At 41.8% G+C, this 14,743-nt stretch overlaps 1 protein-coding gene across 1 annotated transcript; it reads left to right on the forward strand.

Annotated features, from left to right (window-relative positions):
• Nucleotides 1–9,174: 9,174 nt before the first annotated feature.
• On the forward strand, nucleotides 9,175–14,291 carry cnga1b (cyclic nucleotide gated channel subunit alpha 1b). Its single transcript, XM_035427265.1, has 8 exons — nucleotides 9,175–9,381; nucleotides 10,083–10,241; nucleotides 10,375–10,437; nucleotides 10,738–10,779; nucleotides 10,891–11,022; nucleotides 11,340–11,444; nucleotides 11,804–11,910; nucleotides 12,204–14,291. Exons 2-8 carry the CDS (start codon nucleotides 10,144–10,146, stop codon nucleotides 13,703–13,705), a joined length of 2,049 nt encoding a protein of 682 aa, XP_035283156.1. The 5' UTR covers nucleotides 9,175–9,381; nucleotides 10,083–10,143; the 3' UTR covers nucleotides 13,706–14,291.
• Nucleotides 14,292–14,743: the final 452 nt, after the last annotated feature.

The following is a 14,743-nucleotide window of genomic DNA, read 5'->3' on the forward strand; positions in this document are numbered from 1 at the left end:
AGAAGGCCATGGTGAGCGTAGTATTCTTGAAAATCCATGGAGCAGGAGCAGTCACACTTTACCTTGGACTGATTTTTTTAGGGGTTATGAAACTACTGGCAGAATGAGGACCAGTGCTCTTTTCCTCTTAATACTTGGGATGAGTTTTCCTGGAGTTGTGAGTATTACACCAACAGCAGAGGCATTTTCACACATATGTAAAAAAAAATTTGTGTGTCATTAATATGTGTGTGTAAAATAGCACTATGATTATAGCTGAAAAAAGACAGAAAGGTCACGGTTACAGAATGTGTGGATGGTAGTAGACAATATTATATCTTAGTCGTAGTCCAGGATCATAACACAATATATAAGATAGCTAACTAGCGTTAGATCATTATAAAATATTTATGTCATTTACTTTCCAAGCAGTGATATATAAATTAATTACGTCTGTTTCTGTCACCGTTAGCTTCCAGGCCGCCAACGTCGGAGACACTCTGACAGTGAAGAGGTGAGTAAGCAGTGTACCCTGGAAAATCATGGAAATTGAAGATTCAAAAAAAAAAAAAAAAAAAAAAACTGGGGAGAGTCTTGTCTTTTCAATTCAACATTTACAATAGATGAGATGAATCCCTGGAATTGCTAGCATCAAGAATGCTCTTTGTTGAAAAAAGTAAAATGTTAGGTACAAGAATTTAGTTGCAATCACTATACCTCAATTTTGTATTTTTGGCCTAGGCTTTTTGTCTCAGCACAGTAGTATTTTAAGAAACTACTGATTATACGACGTTTATAATTTAATCTTCGTTTCTGTTCTGCAGAGAGGGCGGGTCCTCCGGCTTTCAACATTCTACATTTCGAGGCCCGCGCCCCAATATTTTGCGGTGCCCTGGATGTACTTCCCAAGGTTTATTCCCCAGCCCGTTCCAGTTCCGCTACCGCCACCGTTTCCATTTCCAGAGATTTTGCCAGTTCCGTTACCGGAGATACTACCGCCACTAGTAACCAGCACCACGGCGGCCCCTACAACTCCATCCCGCGGACGAGGAGACATATGAAGATACGATTTTTTGTTTTTGTTTTGTTGAGTCGTCTCATTTTCAGGCTTATATTAATATATATTGATAGCCCAAGCACCTGATGCTGACATTGTTAATGAGTCTGCAACGCTGAAACATAAATAGCATTCAGCATGTGTTGCCTTCAGTCTAAATAAATAAATAAAGAAAGAAACAACTGAGTCTGAAAAATGTCACATGTACATAACAGTGTAGCAATGCTGTTGTAAGGTACTTAAGGGTAGTTATATGAATATTAATCAGAGATTAAGATTAATGAATAAATGAATAATGAATAAAATAAGCAGAGTTGTATTTTTAACTGCATCATGTTTTCACCCCAGGGTGTTAGAAAAATATATGTCATGAACATATGAAATGTGACAAAGATCCATTTAATTTCCTGTGGACATATTGGTATCAATCACCGTGTTTTGTGTGTAGTTTTGTATGTGAAATGAAGATAATCTCTCTCTCTCTCTCTCTCTCTCTCTCTCTCTCTCACGCACACACACACACACACACACACACACGCACACTTTCTCTCTCTTTCTCGTCTCAATCTGAGACCCGTTATGTTTTTTATTGCTTACATAAAATATAAATAAAAAAACACCAGACCACTTGAGTCACACGCTCTACGCTCTTCGTCAGGATAGGCAGGTAGAGGACACAGGCAGAATCTAGCATGACACACGCTTCTGCTTGGTGATTACACGTCTGATTTGGACTGCACTCGCACAGATACATTATTGGATTAATGCAGACCAGGAAGGGGCTGAGCAGAGAGGTTGTAATCTCAGAGACAGCGCCTAACACTGGCAGTGGGGAGGTAATGAATGCCTTCTGCCAGACCCCACTGCAACATGTTTTTGGACAGTTCAGTGTTCCCAGAATGCTGAAAACATGCGTGTGAAAATATCCTTAAAAATTAGCTTTAAGCCTTGATTTTATGGTGTTTCTGTTTTTGGTTTCATGATGTTTCCATGGTGTTTCATAAATTGTGTGGTCCTTGTAATCTGTACTGTTCTTTGGGTACTCTGCAAATGAAAAAAATAAAATAAATAAACACTTCATAAATATAATGTTATGATTATTAGAATGGGTTTCATAAATATCTTGTGAATACTAATAATCTCAGTTTGCTAATAGTAATAACATGATAGTGATTACAATTGCATTATTGTAATAATGTTTCTTATATAAATTAAACTGTTAATATACTCCTGACAAGTTGTGATTAAACAATTTTGAGATCTCAGAGCTCATTCTTGACTGATATGCTTAATATAAATATATTTGGTCATCTTTTCATATATAGTATGTCATAGATTTCTTTCATTTATGATTGATGTTTGTCATGTGGGGAAAAATATAAGACAAGACATTGAGGAGAAACTTTACATTATTGAGCATGTCAGTTAATTAGCTTGGCTTCACGGAGGCCCACACTGCCCCACTGCAGTTGGGACAGAATTTCCCCCTGTATTAACACACATTTCAGTACTGTAAATATAGTAACACAAAGTTACACTTTTCCGAACTGGGGACAGGAAGAGCAAATGAAGAACAAAGACATATTATTTCTTGATTTGGGTCTGTAATCCACAATTTTAGATTTGTAATCAAACAATGCACATGTGGTCAAAGTGCACATTCTAAAATTTTATTAAAGGTTTTCTTTTAAACAAATTTTGGTTTCACCCTGTAGAAATTATGGCACTTTTTTATACAAAGTCCCCCATGGCACCATATAAGAGCCAACAGAGTTCTGGAAAAAGGTCTTGTGGACGGATGAGACCTTCTATCAGAGTGATGGCAAGAGCTAAGAGAGCAAAGAACAAAATATGGAGGCCAAAAAGAACAGCCCAAGATCCAAAGCACCCCCCTACCCCTCCCTCATCTGTGAAACATGGTGGTGGGGGTGTAATGGTTCGGGCATGTGTGGCTGCCACAGGTACTGGCTCACTCATCTTTGTTGATGATGTAACTGCTGACAGTAGCAGCAACTTTCATTTGCATTATATTATGTCCCAAACATTATGTTGCCCTGAAATTGAGGGACTGTGTACGAAATGCGCTGTAATTTTTACACGATGAAACCAAAAAAATACCCTTTAATAAAATCTCAGAATCTGCACCCAAACCACATGTGAATTGTTTGATTGCAAAAATTGCGGAGTACAGATCCAAGTCATGAAAAGAATATACGTTGCGTACCAAACGTTTACGCACCAAACAGTTTTGGATTCTAAAACTGTCTATAAGGTCAGCGGGGGAGAAATGGTGTCTCGCAAATTAACTGAGCAAAGAAGATTTCCCCCAATTCAGCAAAATGTGAAAAAAATGGAAAACTTCATGTCAGCTATGGTCCAGCTGAGGTTGAGGAGTTAAACTGAAACTCATCTGTTTTAAATCCACTGAAGCTAACGCTGTCTGCTAACTGCATCGTAATGTCTGGTGTGCTGTTACGGTTGAACCTAGGCCTCTGACCCTCCATGACCTCAACAGTTGTTTTCGAAGTGGTGGGAGTCAGTAACTGTGGGGTTAGCAATAGAGCTGCTTTATTGAGTTCCTAAGGTATCCGGCTCCCCAGGTGCACATGCTAGAAACAGAGCTAATTTCAAAGCTGCTCTCAATTCCACTAAAACATGTTATCCTTGTACATACTGGGATGGGAGATAAGCTGAGATGTAATGCAATTACATCACTGCTCCTGGATCACAACATACTACTACAGTTACAGAATTTTGTGCAATTTGTCTGTCTCCATATAGATCCACCGACAAATGAGATGTGAAGTTTTTTTTTTTTTCACTCTACAAAGAATTTGCTGCACATAGGATTAGCCTTCCAGGCTGAGTGTCTGAGATTTAAAGACCTGAAATTGTAGTGTTTGCACAGTGGGCCTGTCTTGGGTGGGGAAGCAGAGCGCTTGACAAGGAGATCGCTCTGTAAACACCTTCACAACATACAAATCACTTTCCTTTAAGTCAGTAGCGCAGGCTTTATCCTTTTTCTTTTTTTTTTTCTGGAAAAATTTTACTTTTCATTAGCTTCTGGAAATACTTCAGCTACTGTACCACTGGAGAGAAGGGCAAATGAAGATAAACACAAACATACAAGAAAAGTGGTGCCATATATACACAAAGGAATAAGATGAATTTTTGGGAACTTCAAAGCGTGAAAAGCTTAGCATAATGACACGTAGTGTAGTATGATGACACGTGAATGTGTCTGGATGAGCAGCCATGACACATGGAGCGAAAACCTGCTAATGAAAAGCTGTAAGCTTTTGACAGACGTGAGACATTTCCTCAACGCTCACGTGATTGGTCTTTTTTTTTTTTTCCGGAGGGACGCAGTTTAAATTCTGACAGGAATGGTGCAACCCGCAAGAGAAACTCAGAACGACACTGCGGCTCTGACTCCTGCTCTGCACAGCAGCCGTTGCTATGAGGCTAAAGGCTACAACACAGGTGACAACCTGATTTCAGAACTTTTTGGTGAAAAATGAATATGTAATTTAACGCAATATGTTGTATGTTTATTGTGCTAAAATAAAATGATTCATTTTTCCCTTATTAGGTAGCGTGGAATGCCATGAGGCCGATGGCTTTAATCATGTGTCTTCTTGGAAATGCTGTCGCAAGGCCGGTAAGTACCTCCTTAATGGGCAAAGTAGGGAGTATTTTGTTAGTAAGTACCCCTTACAAAAGCAAAGTGAGTCCAATGATTAGTTACTAACATAATTCATCACCATAGCTACGCCCGCTGTATATTTCTATGATTTTGTGAACCAGTACAGTAGGGTAATAATTGAAATGTCACTATTCTCTCCGCTCAGGCAAGGACAAAGGCTCCGCCTGAAAAACCAGCCGGCCAATCACTGTTGTTTCCACGTTTTGCCCAGGATCCCACAGTTTACCAGTTACCAATGGAAATGTCTCCGCAGGTATTCACCACTGAGCTGAATCTCCACTGAAGAAATCCTCCTTTTTAACAACCTGTACACAAATGTAATTAAATGTTTTTTTTTTTTACCTTTTCTCTCAAATCTCATTATTTTCACTGAATCCTTTCCAGTTCTTCAACTTCGATCCTCTGACTGCTTTATATGAAAATTTTCCATTCCTTCTGAATACACCGCAACTCCAGTTTCTCCCTCCAGACAGACAGACGCAGGTAATTTCCCTTTCTTTCTTTCTTTCTTTCAAAACGCAGTTTTAATTCTATTTCGTTATGTTCTCTTTGATCATCCAGTGACTTTAAATGTTAAGAATCATGTCCCTTTTTCATGTCCTTTAACAGGTATTCCCAGGTTTGAATTTTATGCCATTACCATCATTCATTCCACAGCAGTATGGAGTGGTAAGTTTGCCATTGGCCTCAAAAATTAACGACTACACTTTTTTGAAAACAAATAAAATGTGACTTGTTCTTACAGATCGGATTTCATTACCTTGTTTGAGGGTATTGAGCACCACGCATCTATAACAGATCTAAAGCAGCTAAAGTGTAACTGATGAAATGTTGTGCTTACAGACTGGACAGACATTCTTTCCCACGACACCTCAAACAGGCCCGTTAGCAGAAACTGACATACAGACGCAGGTAATTATACTGAAATGCCACAAAATGGACGTCACTCGCTATCAGTTTCTGTGCCTCGGACTGAATCCAGCCACTCATTTGCGTGTGTTCCTCCACAGCTTTTCAGCATCGTAATTCAGCAAACACAAGCAGTAAGTGGCCTCCTGGGACCTCCAACTTCAGCATTATAGAAATTTTATTAAGTCATAATGAAATCATTTGTGGATACCAGAATACAAATTGCTATGACACATCAATAATTTTCTTTCAGGGAGGGTCAAGTTCGGAGGAAGGAAATCAGCCAACTGTGAGTAAAAATATAAAAATTTATTAAATTTTGTCTTCCTATAGATACCTGGAAAACGTAATTTTTAAAACAGGGTAATAAGGCTAGACTGAATTAAGGGTGAACTGAAAGCCAATTAATAAATGATTACAGTTATTAGGCGTTTCCAGTTAAGTCACAGAATAATTTAACAGAAGAAATGTTGTGTACGCAGAATGCATGCTGTTCCTGCCCAATGGCTCTCCTTCCTTTTGGAATTTCAGATCATAATTAACGGCCTGGGCCCCGTGATTCCCGGGGGGCCCAACATGGGCATTAAAAACGAGGAAGAGGAGCCCACCGAGGAGGCTCCTGGACCCGAGGGCATCCTACCCAACCCGGAGAACCCCGAATTGCCGGGCCCCGCCCACCAAGGGAATTCCCCGCCCACCGAGCCGACGGTGTCCCAGACGGAGTCCGTCCTGGTGAACGGGCCCGAGGCGGAGATGCCGTCCGGCGTCCAGCAGGAGGGACAGCAGGAGGCCGGCGCAGGAAATACAGGAAGTGCAGGAAATGCAGGAAGTGCAGCAGGCGCAGGAAATGCAGGAAATGCAGGAAGTGGAGGAAATGCAGGAAATGCGGGAAATGCAGGAAGTGCAGGAAATGCAGGAAATGCGGGAAGTGCAGGAAGTGCAGGACATGCAGCTGACGCAGGAAATGCAGCCAGCTCAGCCAGGGTTAACACATTCAGACCCTGCGACAGGCAGGAGACCACCCTCGGCGGGCAGCAGATGCCCCCCACGCCGCCCCCCCCGGAGCCCAGCGAGGTCACCACGCATTCGCCGCTGCCTCTCGGCGGGCGGCGGGGGCACGGGAGGAAGAGACTGTTTCCACGGCAACGGGACCGGGCTCCTGTGGAGAGAGGGCCCGCCCCGTTCCCACAAATGTCCCATCCCGCCAAATCCGAAGCGGATAATTATTAGCGACGTTTTCGGTTTTCACCCACCTGTACGTTAGTGTGATGGTGCACTCCACTCGCATTTAGAAAGTGCAGGGAATCGTTATTTTGTTGACACTCCTTATTTAAGATTACCACAGTTCACATATGCTGGATCATATGCTGGGCATCCGTTTAGCTGTTTTTATTTGTTTTTGTTTTGTTTTGTCCTGATGTTATTGGCCTGCTGCAAGTGAATGTCTACAGTTTGAAGCGCAGCATTTAATAAAAAAATAAAATACGAAACCACCATACTGGCTTGGCAACTGTTTGGTACGGAGGGATGGGAACTATGCTATTTCCCATTCTCTGCAAATAACAATTAAAAAACTTCTTTTTTTTATCAGGCTCACAATCATGAGTTTGCTTGTGAGTTATGAGAGGAACTAAATGTGACCTGTTGCCACGGGGACAGTTATCCTAATGACTGACTGCCCTGATCAGCCCTGGCAGAGTCCACTCACAGTCAGAAGAAAGGGTTCATAAAGGCTGCTCTGTGTCTCCATAGGGGAATCCAATCCTGTTCAAGGTTCTAACTGGGAGCTTTTACACTTTTCACACCTACGATAAAAGGTTACCTTAAGAACCTAATGAGGTACTTTAGTGACTCAGCTGATGTGGGCGGGGGGGGGGGGGGAGGGATTCATGAATTATGATGGTGGTTATGCAAACATCTACCATTTACATATTTATGAATTATAAAAAATGTACCTCCTCCCTCCCTTTGGTATTCATTAAAGACATCAGCTGTGTGTAGAAGCAGCATTAGAGAGAATGCACTAGAAGCCCTGCCACACGCAGCCATTCAAACTGTGATCATCACATCTGCACTGCAGTTAGGGAGATTGCATGCTGTGCCTCTGCTCATTCCTTAAGTGACTGTGCGAAGCACCGCATTGATGTTTCTCACAGCGTGATGTCAGAACAGACAAGCAGGGATTGGCTGTCTGGTAAAATCAACACTATGCGAACGCTGCCTTGTGTCTGAAATGCTTAGACAAACTACACATACAGCAGATTATCTTGTTCTCTTCAGTGTCAAGAGCAGTTGATGTAAGCTGCCAAGGTGACATGTATTCATGTATTACAGTGCATACTGATCATTTTATGTCTGGCTATCAACCTTAAGAGATTAAGGTTAGTAACCCTTACTTTACCTGTGCTGTACCTGTACTTCTTTATAAGGCTTTTAAACCAGCAACGTCCTGGTTCTAGCTCAGTTATAGAGTGGAGAAGAGGGCCAGCACTGTTCTGATTGAGGTTAACCCAAAAGGCTCTCTTTAATAGGATTAAGGGATAGGGTGTAATGCTGACAGGGCAGAATGAGAGAAAGCTGGGCTCGACGGAGTAATCCTCGCTGTTCCACTGCTCACGGCTCAAGGTGAACCGGGTTGCAGGTGAACCGGCTCCCAGGTGAGAAACTGCAGTGAGGGTAGATGTGAGGGAGGCCTCGAAAATCCAAAAACCTCCAAAAACTGGTGATTCTCAATTTCACCCAGTAGCCTAGCACAGTTCTAGTGAAATACACTCACGTATGTGACTTTCGTGCCCGACAGCCTTCTATACTGCAGAACATATTCCCTGCTATGCTTGTATCCACACAGACCCAAAAAGCCCATCAAAGCAGTGCCCATATCTGTCTTCACATGGGAGAAATGCTGGCCTGTTTTGGTTTCAGGTTCACTGATCTACGAGTGTCCAGACTATACACGAGCAGTAAGGCGTTAGAAATCAGACGTGGTTGTCTGATGGATATACTTGAATGAGTACATAGTGCCCAATGTCAGCACTTAGTACAAACACATTTGGATTTGGGGGCGTGGCCAAACATCAGGTGACACCATCAGTATTTAACAGGGCTAAAACATCTTCCAAGGTACCAATACAACGATGACAAACAAACAATGCAGGCGGAGGACATTACAGTGGTCATGAAAAAATAAACAAAATACTAATTACTTTCCTCTGTCTGCAAGCCAGAAGTCCATTCACTCTAACTCTTAAAGAAATAAATCTCATTAGCTGCAGGTTTGAAAAGCAGAGGTGTTACAGCTGATTCCAGTTTCCTCCCAGTTGTGACATAGCTGTGATATATGAATTATGGTTTAAAATGTATACACACCAGCACAGTGGCCCTGTCATACCACAGCCCCATAAAGCACCTCATCCATATTCATGAGCTCTCGGCCAGGTGGGGCTAACTGGGACTTTGCGACGGCCATTTTGATCCATCTGCAAATCCTCAAATCACACTCAGGGCCAATTAAGTCCTCTAACAGACCAACAGCGCTGCTCTGAAGCTGGGGGAACAAATATGGGAAATTATCAGCAAATGTGACACTTTCGGGGAGACTGAAAAATTCTGTGTGCGTCTGTCAGGGAAAATGATCGTCCGTCAGAGTATCTTTGCATTCGGGAATGGATCTTGACAAATAGGAGGCAGTAAAAGCCACACGGACCTGGATTACGGTGACTGCTAGCTCTAGGTGAGTGAGCCTTTCGCTTATTTAATCTTACATTTAATAACATATGAAGTTATTTCACATCTGTTCACATTTTCTTGATGTATTAGAAGTATTTGTATGTTAAAGCAGGCCTATTTTACAGTGGTTGTTTTTTCTGTCATAACTAAAAGTAAATTATTGATATTTATAAATGCAGCTTAGCTTAGCTGGGTTATTGTTTATTTTATTATTATTTAAAAATTTCTAAAACCAATATAATAATAATAATAATAATAATAATAATAATAATAATAATAATCATCATCATCATCATCATCATCATCATCATCATCATTATTATTATTATATACTGCAATTATATTGTACTTTGTACTTGTACCCACAACTTTTCCCACAAGTGATTTTGCCTCAAAACAAACGCTGAAAATTGCGATTAATCCACGTGTGATCAAATTAAATAAGTAGATAGAATCAAATCCGGGACAACTGCACCTAATTATAACCTGTCCCCAGTCCTCATGTCGTCAGGGAGAAGGACAGACTGGTTCATATAATGACATCAGTGGGCATGCGTTGAGTATTATTCTGTGGCAATGTCCACTCCCTATACCCTTCTTTTTAACTTTTTAAAAAATATATTCGGTTTCTGAAACAAGGGTTATGAAATTATTGGCACCATTTAATACTGAAATGTACAGTGACGTGTTGTGCCTCTTATGCAGGCCCTTACCTCCCATGGTACGGTTCGGCTCGGTTTGTGTTTGGTAGGAACCGAGACAGAAGATGTCCAGGATTAACACACAGCACACACACCTGATCCCCCCTCGGATTGTCCTGCCGGCAACGGGTGTTGGACCCGAGCAAGATGGCGCAGACAAAACGTGAGCACTGGGCTTCTGCGTGTTTGTGACTCAATGTGCTTGCACCTTAACTTCCTGAGCAAACGCTAAGAGGTCTCAACAAATATATTCATCAATTTTATTTCTTCTCCCCCCCCCCTCCCCCCCACCACAGAGATGTTCGGAGCCCCTGCCCTGCCATTCTATTCAACGTAAACAACAGCAACAACAAGGAGGAGTAAGTATGAAAGCTATAAAATGGTCCTTTAGACGGGTGACATGAAGTGTTCTTTACGAGATAACTTCCTGTGAATGAGTTTCCTGCTGATCAATCAGGCGCTAGTTGCTTCTTACATCGCCTAGTCATGCCTGTTACTTCTGTGGATACTGACACTTAAGGCTAAACATCCAAATTTTCTGTTAGAAACACTGGTTGTATTCGAATAACTACTGAAATCATGTATTACATACAAATAAATAACAACAACTGAGAGAGATGGCAAGTTTAAAACTGCATATTCACCCTACTCTTTTACAGAGATGAGAAGAAAAATAAAAAGGAGAAGAAAGAAAAAAAAGAGTAAGACATCATGTATAACTGTAGTCAAAATCTTTTCCATAGCAAGCCACATTCAGTTCAGAATACCAGTTAAAAAAATAAATCACATGAATTCCCATTTTTTTCCTGCAGAAAAAAAGAAAAGAAAGACAAGAAAGAAAAGAAAAAGAAGAAGGAAGAGAAAGAAAAGGAAAAGCAGAAAGAGAAGGAAAAGGAAAAAGAAAAAGAAAAAGAAAAAGAGAAAGAAAAAGAAAAAAAGGAAGAGTATGTGGATAAATCTTGTGCGATCATCAATCCTTAACTTTTACAGCAACAATTTTAAAGAAGATTTAAACTGCAAAGTAATTCCAACAGACAAAAACAAACAAAATTTGAGAGATTCAATGAAATATTTTCACAGTAACATGTTCAGTACTAAATCAATTCTCACTGAGTACATTTTTATCTGGGCTCATATAAACTATGATGGAGTTAAATAAACACTAATAATTGTACTGTGTGGATCTTATTTAACTATGAAAATGCATTAATAAATGAGTGTGTTTTGCTAATGAATGTATTTGTGCATGTGTACGTGGCAGGCCCAAGGAAATCTTTGTGATCGACCCAGCGGGCAACATGTACTACAACTGGCTCTTGGTCATCACCATACCTGTGATGTACAACTGGACCTTGATCATCGCCAGGTAACGTGAAAAAGAACAATCGTATGTGGCCTATTGAGGCCTTCATATGATTCATGAGCCTGCTCAAGCTCTTTATTGGGAATCCTATCGATCACTTAAAATGATCAGCAATTAAGTATGACAGCAAAATGGAACCTTCCGCGTTTTCCTTACTGTGTATATTTTGCACAGTGTTTGAGCTCTTCTGTGTATAATACCTGTTGCAGCACTTGACACAGAGTAGCTTCTAGTCATTCAATTGAGATTGGCATTCTCAAGTGCAGAAATGCAGGAACATATCAATGATGTGATATCGCATTTGTGTGTGTGTGTGTGTGTGTGTGTATGAACACTAACACTGTATTACTGTATCCATGCAGAGCATGTTTTGAAGAGTTGCAGAATGACTACTTGACCTTTTGGTTCATCATGGACTTTGCATCAGACTTATTGTATCTGGCTGACATGGCATTCAGGACCAGAACAGGTGAGTTATTTGGCAGGAGTTAAAGATGGCACACAGAATAACACACTACCCTCTGATATGATAACATTGGGTAGCCTCTGCTGCCAGCATAGCAGTCTTTTTTGGGATAAATATAGTTCCAATGTTCAGACAAGTCTCCTAGACAAATTTACTGAAAACTGGCAAATATTTTATTATTATTATTATTATTATTATTATTATTATTATTATTATTATTATTATTATTAATAATAATAAATGATTTATAGTCTGAATTACCTTCAGTATTGCTGTTTTTCCTGTCCTCCATCTAGGATATCTGGAGCAAGGCCTGTTGGTCAAAGATGAGAAAAAGCTCAGAGACCGATACATGGACAGCCTGCAATTCAAATTAGATCTGGGTTCTATGGTACCAACTGACGTTTTCTACTTATACTACGGACTCGAATACCCGGAAATCCGTCTCAACAAGTTGCTTCGAGTGAATCGCATGTTCGAGTTCTTCCAGAGGACAGAGACGAGGACCAACTTCCCTAACGTCTTCCGGATCTCCAACCTCGTCATGTACATCGTGATCATCATCCACTGGAACGCCTGTTTCTACTTCTCCTTCTCGAAGGCCATTGGGTTCGGAGCAGACCCGTTCGTCTATCCCAATGTTTCTGACCCCGAGTTTGGGCGCCTGATCAGGAAGTACGCATACAGCATGTACTGGTCGACCCTGACCCTGACCACCATCGGTGAAACCCCTCCACCCGCTGAGAACTCGGAGTACTTGTTCGTGGTCATCGATTTCTTGATGGGCGTGCTGATTTTCGCTACCATCGTCGGTAACGTCGGCTCCATGATCTCCAACATGAACGCCGCCCGGGCCGACTTCCAGGCCAGGATTGACGCCATCAAGCAGTACATGAGCTTCCGGAAGGTCAGCAAGGACCTCGAGAAGAGGGTCATCAAGTGGTTCGACTACCTGTGGACCAACAAGAAGGCCCTGGACGAGAGGGAGGTGCTCAAATTCCTCCCTGACAAGCTACGGGCCGAAGTGGCCATCAACGTCCACCTGGACACGCTGAAGAAGGTGCGCATCTTCGCCGACTGCGAGGCGGGCCTGCTGGTGGAGCTGGTGTTGAAGCTGCGCCCTCAGGTCTTCAGTCCGGGGGACTACATCTGCAAGAAAGGCGACATCGGCAGAGAGATGTACATCATCAAGGAGGGGAAGCTGGCGGTGGTGGCGGACGACGGCATCAAGCAGTTCGTGGTGCTCAGCGACGGGAGCTACTTCGGCGAGATCAGCATCCTGAACATCAAGGGCAGCAAGGCGGGAAACCGCCGAACCGCCAACATCCGCAGCCTCGGCTACTCCGACCTCTTCTGCCTCTCCAAGGACGACCTGATGGAGGCGCTGACGGAGTACCCCGAGGCCAAGGCCATGCTGGAGGAGAAGGGGCGGCAGATCCTGATGAAGGACGGGCTGCTGGACCTGGAAATCGCCGCCCAGGGACCCGACCCCAAGGAGATGGAGGAGAAGGTGACGAAGATGACGGGCACCCTGGACCTCCTCCAGACGAAGTTCGCGCGGCTGCTGGCCGAGCACGACGCCCTGCAGATGAAGCTGAAGCAGCGCGTCACCAAGCTGGAGAGGAAGATCACCGACGCCGGAGGCGTGGTCTTCTCCGAGATGGCGGCCCGGGAGGCAGCGACTCGCGGAACGGCGGCAGAGGATCAGAAGACAGAGACAAAGGAGGAAGAGAAAAAGGAGGGAGAAAAGCCAGAAGAGAAAAAAGAGGGAGAGACAAAGGAGGAAGAGAAGAAGTAGTAGCCGTGCATAGCTGAATCTCCTGAGAACTTTTTTCTTGTGCTGCTCTTAATGTGAGAATGTAAAATGTATTCAGTACATCAGTGTGTAAAAAAAAATAATGCTGTATTTTGCAGAGTTGAAGGGTTATTTTACAGGGACCACTGAAAAGGAAGAAGGATGTGTACTGTGGACAGTTCATTCACGGGACTAACAAGAGCTGTTCAAAATAACAGAATACGAGTGAGAATGAATGCAGAGATAGCCTGATATTTATCAAACATGCTATCTGGACGTTGAGCATCACAACCAGTGGAAAAGAAAAATATTATTTTTATGATGTAAAATGTATCACGTATTTATTTTTAAATCTTCCATAAGCATATGAACGCACACCATACACTACTGTAACTTTGCCCTGATCACTTTTTTTTCCTCACAATATTCACTTATATATATATTTCTTATTTTACTCAGCCATTTTCCTCATTACGCCATCATGTTTTCCTCATAGCATTTATTTAGGTACATCTCGTTATTTTCCACATGCAACACCTCAGTCCATTTTTATTCAACTTTCCAAATAAAGTAAATAAATTATGAATTATGGATGTATATGTAAGCTTTCATTGCATCAATTGAATGTTTCTTTTTTTTTCATTAACTGTTGATGTAAAAGGTGGCAATGGCTTATACAGCAGTCACGGCACACCATTTGATTGTTTTCACGCCTAAAGTTAATCCATTAATATTCTTTGTATGTTTCATTGGCAGACATTTATAAGCAAGACAAATGGGCATGCATAATGAATAAGCCACAACAAACTTTGTGAAGAAAAGAAAAACAGTTCATTGATTACATAATTCCTCAATTAATCCACATAAAACCAAAATGCTCACTGAGTCATTTATCGGTAGGGATCGGTAGGGGTCGTTTGAGAGTGCAAAAACATTTTGATGAACCAGACACATTTATTTGTGAACCAGCTGCATTTATTTGTGAACAAGTTACATTTATTTACGAAGAAATTATATTTATTTGTGACCCAATATATTTCT

The sequence above is a fragment of the Anguilla anguilla genome, chromosome 7, assembly GCF_013347855.1.
Source record: "Anguilla anguilla isolate fAngAng1 chromosome 7, fAngAng1.pri, whole genome shotgun sequence".
In the NCBI taxonomy this organism is placed as follows: domain Eukaryota; kingdom Metazoa; phylum Chordata; class Actinopteri; order Anguilliformes; family Anguillidae; genus Anguilla; species Anguilla anguilla.

Excerpts from the sequence above, each read along its gene's own strand:
- cnga1b (XM_035427265.1), top strand. The coding sequence starts at position 10,144 with ATGTCCAGGATTAACACACAGCACACACACCTGATCCCCCCTCGGATT. Across the intron at positions 10,242-10,374 it reads CAAGATGGCGCAGACAAAAC|AGATGTTCGGAGCCCCTGCC; the intron begins GTGAGCACTGGG and ends CCCCCACCACAG. Across the intron at positions 11,445-11,803 it reads TGGACCTTGATCATCGCCAG|AGCATGTTTTGAAGAGTTGC; the intron begins GTAACGTGAAAA and ends GTATCCATGCAG.